Source organism: Canis lupus, chromosome 27 (assembly GCF_011100685.1).
Source record: "Canis lupus familiaris isolate Mischka breed German Shepherd chromosome 27, alternate assembly UU_Cfam_GSD_1.0, whole genome shotgun sequence".
In the NCBI taxonomy this organism is placed as follows: Eukaryota; Metazoa; Chordata; class Mammalia; order Carnivora; family Canidae; genus Canis; species Canis lupus.
In genome coordinates this window covers 29,402,505-29,409,194 of record NC_049248.1, presented here as the reverse complement: position 1 = coordinate 29,409,194, position 6,690 = coordinate 29,402,505, and the positions used below count along the sequence as shown (strand labels likewise).

Here is a 6,690-nt window from a genome sequence, read left to right as displayed (position 1 = left end):
TATTCAGAGAGAGAGAGAGAGAGAGAGAGAGGCAGAGACACAGGCAGAGGGAGAAGCAGGCTCCATGCAGGGAGCTCGACATGGGACTCGATTCCGGCTCTCCAGGATCACACCCCAGGCTGCAGGCGGCACTAAACCACTGCGCCACCAGGGCTGCCCTGATTCTTCCTTTTGATAACTCCCCAAATCACACTTACATAAATGCTCTTTTGGCTGCAAGTGCCAGAATTCCAATTTAAATTAGCTTAGGCAAAAAAGGTTAAATTCATGATAGCAGTACAGGATGCTTGCTCTGTTTGTCTTCTCTGTTCTGTCAGCCTCATTCTTCCCTCTCACTATTTTTCTTCATATAATAGAAGCGTGACTACTGATACTTCCTGACCTTTTCAGCTTACAACAGTCTGCCTGCAGAGAGACCATCTCAACTCTCTGGCCCAAGTCCAAGACCAATGGGAAATGGTTCATTGACTCAGCTTGGGCCACAAGTCTTCTTCTAGATCAGTCAACTGTGCAGAGAGGAGGGAGAGATGTGTGTGTGAAGTATCATATCATTGTAGGTCTTGAGAGAACAATTTGATGGGATGAAGGAAAGGGGTTCTCAGAAGAAGGAGGCAGTCTGAGAAAAGAATTGAATCTACTATAGTATTATTGGGGGAAAAAAGTATGAGAATAGGACTAGATGATGAATAGGAACTAATGTTGGACGTTTTATGTGAGGTAAAGGGAGAAAAGAAAGTTTGGGCATTCCATTGAAAAAGTAAGGAGACATTTATGTGAGACTTTAGATATAATCAAATGTCAACTAATATTGTGCCTAACTTACTTTCAAATACTTCAGTAAAAAATAGATAAAAATGGCACAATGTTAATATTAAAACTCAGTGATGGGTATATTGAGGTTCATTATTCTAGTCTTTATATTTGAAAATTTTTCATTATAAAATGAAAAAAATAGGGATCCCTGGGTGGCGCAGCGGTTTGGCGCCTGCCTTTGGCCCAGGGCGCGATCCTGGAGACCTGGGATCGAATCCCACGTCGAGCTCCCGGTGCATGGAGCCTGCTTCTCCCTCTGCCTATGTCTCTGCCTCTCTCTCTCTCTCTCTGTGACTATCATACATAAATAAAAATTAAAAAACAAAAGAAAAAAATAATCAAATTCCAAAGTGGATCACTAAAAAGAAGTAAACAGGCAAAAAATTAGTCAACTCAGATAAAGAGATTTCACAGACTTATAGATATTAGAAATGAAAAGGCCTTTAAGATTCTACAATGCTACAATGCAGTCTTTTAGACTTTGCTCCTGGTTCTGCCACTAACAGTGTATATTTGGATAAATCACCAAAATTCAAAAAAAAAAAATCACCAAAATTCTGTGAGACTTAGATATTTTTATTTGTAAAATGAGAAGACTGGTTTAACTGATCTCAAAAGTTTGTGAGTTGTGTCAAACTCACTCAAAACTAGCATTCAGGTGTCAAATCCCACAGGTGAGAAAAGAGTATAAAAAAGTAAGTCAACCCCACTTTCCTGGCATTCAAGACTCTTCAGCTCTGACTCCAGCTGAACTACTGTCCTCTACACATTTTTTTCCCTCCCTCTACACACTTTTTACCCCAGTCATTTCTTCTGTGGGAATGTCTCCCCTCCTGTCTCTAACTCATGAAATCCTTTTGCTCTTGTAAGGCCCATCTCAAATATTGCCACTTTCATAATATCTTACTGAATTCCTTAATAAGATTTGACATCCCTGCTCACTAGATCCTATATTGCTTTTTGAACTTGTCATGTGGAATACACCAGATTTTACTTTTTATTATCTTTTTGGTCTTTTAATTATCTTTGAAAAATATTTTCCTTTCTACTACATTATTAACTCCTGAAGAGGAGGGATCATGTCTTTTAAAATTCCATATTCTCAAAGCATTAGCACAATAACTTACATAAAGGAGATTCTTAGTAATACTCGATTCATTGTAAAAGGTAGAGAAAAATGTACGCAAAACCGTGAGTCAGCTTTTTGCTACCAAACTCTTATTGGCATAAACTAACCCTGTTTCTGAAACTATGAGGAGAGAATATGATTAGCAATTTTCCAAATAAACTTTTGTTGTGATAAGTTTCCCAGAAACCTAAAACCCGGAAGAAAATGTCAGTCAAGATTTCCTTTTGTTGGAATTGTGATTATTTGGCATGTTTCGTGCTATCTAGAGGTTAAAGTTGGGATCACTATTTCTTTTTTTTTTTTTTTTTTAGATTTTATTTATTTATTCATGAGAGACACACAGAGGGAGAGGCAGGGACACAGGCAGAGGGAGAAGCAGGCTCCATGCAGGAAGCCCGACATGGGACTTGGTCCAGGGACTCCAGGATCACACCGTGAACTGAAGGCAGGTGCTTAACCACTGCGCTACCCAGGCATCCCGGGATTACTATTTTTTTTTAAAGATTTGATGTATGTATGTATTTATTTATTTTGATTTTATGTATTTATTTGAAAATGAGAGAGCACAAGCAGGGAGAATGGCAAGCAGAGGCAGAGGGAGAAGCAGGCCCCTGCCAAGCAGGGAGCTCAATGCAGGGCTCCATCCCAGGACCCTGGGATAATGATTTGAGCTGAAGGCAGATGTTTAATTGATAATCACCTAGGTGCCCCTAAAGTTGGATTATTGCCTCCACTGCAGGTTCTCAAGTCAGGCAGCAAATATACAAGGAACAACAGCAGAACGAAAGGCAATGCTCTAAGTATCTGAGCAATGATTTGCTACCTCTGAAGGATTCTGGTAAATCCTCAAATGGAGGGCATGATTTACGCTTGGAGGAGCTGACCCTCTGCTAGGTTCTGTGGTCTGCAGGAAGTTGAAGAGTGAGCCGTTGACTGAGCACTGCTAACTTGGTGGCATGTAGTAATTCTGTTAGTGAAGTGTGGCCCAATGAATGTGTGGGGCCTGAAATTACTTTAGCAATTTCTGCTGTCTTGGTTTTATGTATGTGTGGATGGCCTGATGGAGGTGAAGAATGGTATTGACAAGAATTGTCTTAGCATGGGAAGAGACATGAATCCCTCTTTTCCTCAACACAATTTAAATATTTTGGATGATTTATTTCAAGTCATTTTTTGTTTGCTTAGCTAAATTAATTATGTCATTAGTTTAGAGGAAAACATGTATGCTCATGATACATAGTTAATTCTTGCTTATCCTTTTATTTCATTGCAATTTAACGCGGAATATACCTACACGGTGTCATTCTGAAGTGATAATTAAGAATGTACCCAGGTATTTTCAAATTAAAGATTAATTTTGTAATTTGTGACAATTCTCTGCAAAGCTTTGGGAAAGATTTTGGAGATGTCGTCTATTTTTTATTTTATTTTATTTTTGATGTCTATTTTGATGAGATTTATATCTCATAATTGAATGCATTGTTTGCGTTTCTTTCAGTTTTTTTAAATCTTAACATTAATGCAAGGCTCACAAACTCATAAATCAGTTGCTTTTCAAGTGAACAAAAAAATGACATTCTTGTGGCTAGTGCAGATGGTAAATTCATTTTCTATTGTGCTTTGTTTGATCAGTCTAGAATCTAACAAGCATTCTGTAAGAAGCGATCACCAACAATTGTTAGGAGAAACACATATACATTCCAGTCACTCCCTCTCCTCCTTATTAGTGAAATTGTTTTATGTATTTCAGTACTTATCTCTATAGGAGGAAAAACAATAATTTTATAGCACCAAGTTAGCACACGTTCATAAATATTACCGATATTAAAGTTTGTATATTTCCTAGTAGCATCAACAACTTCTTACTACCTGGATAACCTTTTTTTCATTCATTCAATAAAAATAAATTGAAGGGCTTAGGGGGACCAGGGTTCTGCTAGATACTAGAAATATGATAAAACACAGAGCACGTCTTCTGCTCCTTGGAGCTCACAATCCAGCTAAGACAAACAGAAAAAGTCATTACAGGGTGCTTTGAAGAAAGAATGCAGGGTGCAAAAGGAGCAAAAGGTCAATTACCTAGGCTGTGGTTCACCAGGATTTCTGGATTCTTCTTTCATTTCAAAATTGAAGAAAGCAAGCGAGGAGACAAGCTACAGTAAATGATGGTATGCATGCATACGTATCTTCCAGGAAGAGCATTATTCAGTCAAATAATTGTTCGTTCTCTCAGTTCACCTGCCTGGAAGGTTTGTGTGCCTACCAGGTATTCGTGATGCCCCCCCCCCCCCGCCCCATCTTCTTCTCAAATCCTTAAAGAGTAAGGAGGGGCGCGGAAGGAATGACAACGTGGACATGGATCGATTGGGTTTTTCATGTCTCAGGGGAATAAAACTGGTTGGCGAGCTGCTTCTGCTTCTGTAGGCTGGAGTATCCGAAGCAAGAGCAGGGTAAGAAAGCCACGGCCTTGTGAGGAGCAGAGTTCAGGGTCTAATTCCTGTTGCCTTATCAGCCTCCAGTTATACCTGCAGGAGGAGCTAATATTATCCACCGAGTCCAGAGCTAGGGAACTGGGGGGCCCTGACCTGCGAAATGTCAGGATAAAGTACGGAAAGGCTGGCGGGGGTGGGGTGGGGGTGGGGCGTGGAATAGGCAATTGTCCTTTTCGAAGTCTCACGCTTTGTGGATATTGGGGTGTCACCAATTCACTGAGTAAGGACGGCTCGGAGATGGGGGTGAGGGCTGAGGAAAAGAGCCAAGGGCTGAGCTCTTAAAACGAGGCATTTACCCACGTCACAGTTTAAAAGATGCTGATGGTCCAGGCGGTGGTGGGAAATGGTCTCAGACCGGCTGTGAAGCTTCCCCAAAGCTGCATTTGATGTATTTATTTATTCATTTTTATTTTTAAGGCCAGGTAGCGTCTCCCACGCCGCGGCTAACGTCCTCGCCCGCCGCGGAGGCCAGCAGGCGTGTGCGCGGCCGCCCCCTGCGCCGCGGCCCCGGCGGGCGCGCTCCATCCCGCCCGCGCCGCGCGCCCCCGCGGAGCCCGCCGGAGGGGCGTGCGCGCGCACGACGGAAGGGCGCGCTCCCGCCCGCCGCGCGCGCGCTCCCCCCGCCCCCTCCCGCCCCCTCCGCCCCCTCCGCCCCCTCCGCCCCGCGCGCCGGTGCTCGGCGCCCCCGCCCTCGCCGCGCTCCCACAGCCCGAGCGCCGCTCAGCTGACCGGCGGGCGCCAGACGCCGCGGCTTCCAGTGCGCGAGCGCAGCTGCGGCGGCGCGAGCCTCTCACGCCGACACTCCCCCTGCGCGCCCCTCCCCCAGCCGGGAGCGGGACCGACTGGGCGCGAGCTCGCGGCCGCTTCTCCGGCGCCGAGCGAGGAGCGGGGAGCGGGGAGCGGGGAGCGAGGCTGCGGTGACGAGCGGCGGCTGCGCGGCCATGGGCGCGCCGGTGTCGCCCTAGGACCGGCGCGCGGAGACCGCAGCCAGGGCGGCGAGCCCTCCCGAGAGGCGGCGGCGGCGGCGGCGGCGGCGGCGGCCGGAGCAGCGGCCGGGATGAGCGGGAGCGGCGCGGCGCCCGGCCCGGGCTCGGGCTCCTCCCCGGCCGCCTGCCGCTTCGCGCACTACTTCGTGCTGTGCGGGATCGACGCCGACAGCGGGCTGGAGCCCGACGAGCTGGCGGGTAAGGCCGGCGACGGCGGCGCGGGGGTCCCCTCAGGGACGCGGCGGGGACGCGCGGGAGGCGGGTTCCAGACAAAGTCGGCTCCCGGCGGCGCCCGCTCTCCATCCGGACCGGCGCCCGGGCGGCGATTTAATGACATTGTTATTTATGCCGCGTGCAGGGTGCGCTGCCGAGCCGGCGGGCGTCGCGCCGCTGAGGGAGCCCGCCCGAGGCTTCCGCCTGGCCGGCGCGGGGTTATTAATAACGGGGGCGGGGGCGGGGGCGGGGGCGGCCTCCGGGCACGGCCTCCGGGGCACGGCCGCGGGGCCGCAGCTGCTCGCGGAGGCGGCCGGTGGGGGAGGCCCGGCGCGCGCCGCCTCCCGGGCCTCGCCGCGAGCCGGTGCATCCCCCCGCGCCCCCCCCCCCCCGCCCCCCGCCTCTCCGCCCGGCCGCGAAGTTTCGGCCCCGGCACGTGACGCGGCGCTCGGCTCCGTCGGGGGAGAGGCGCCCGAGACCCGGGCTGCGGGGGCTGCGGGGGCTGCGGGCGAGAGCGGGCGGGAGGCTGCTTGGACTGCATCCCTGCGGTCCCCGGGGCGCGCCGCTGCCCGCCTCGCGCTCCGCGGTGACGGTCAAGTCACCTTTAGGAATCCTGTCCATCTGGCGGCGTCACGGGAGCTGGGGAGGACCTTTGAACGCTTGAGACTCCGCACGACGCTTTGTTGACACCACCTACGCCGGTGCTGACTTTAGGAGTTGGCCGTCCTCCCCTCCGTGGGGTGCGCCGTGTGTGTTGCTACTGCTCGGCTCTTCCCGCAGGGGCACCGGCCGGGCCCTCCTCCGTACCCATCTGATGGCGCAGTGCAGGGCTGAGCTGGGAGCCGATGCTGGGGAAAGGGGCCGTTGGGGGATGACGGGGAGGGGTGGCGGGTAACGAGTGCGCAGTGCCGGCAGGAGGCCGAGGAGGAACAGCCCATTTCATTTTTCACGCCTCTTTTCGTTCTGCTGGCCTTCTTGGGATCTGAATCTTGATTTTTGGCGGTGGTTGTTAATGGGCGAGACAAGTGACACCTATCGCCTGAACTTTATCTGTGTC

At 50.1% G+C, this 6,690-nt stretch overlaps 1 protein-coding gene and 1 long non-coding RNA gene across 9 annotated transcripts in view; one reads left to right on the top strand and one right to left on the bottom strand.

Annotated features, from left to right (window-relative positions):
* Window positions 1-3,182: 3,182 nt before the first annotated feature.
* Window positions 3,183-6,676, bottom strand: LOC119866405. The gene is made up of 2 exons (XR_005380010.1): window positions 6,236-6,676; window positions 3,183-4,467 (listed from the first exon to the last, which is right to left on the bottom strand). It is a non-coding gene; the product is annotated as an uncharacterized LOC119866405 (long non-coding RNA).
* Window positions 5,476-6,690, top strand: part of DENND5B (DENN domain containing 5B) — a 199,377-nt gene continuing 198,162 nt past the window's right edge. For all 8 annotated transcript variants that reach the window (XR_005380009.1, XM_038577198.1, XM_038577194.1 and 5 more), the window contains exon 1: window positions 5,476-5,618. Coding sequence is in view for 7 of the 8 variants with exons in the window: in XM_038577198.1 (XP_038433126.1) it covers window positions 5,492-5,618 (127 nt within the window). In the remaining variant the exon portion in view is untranslated. The remainder of the gene's footprint in view (window positions 5,619-6,690) is intronic.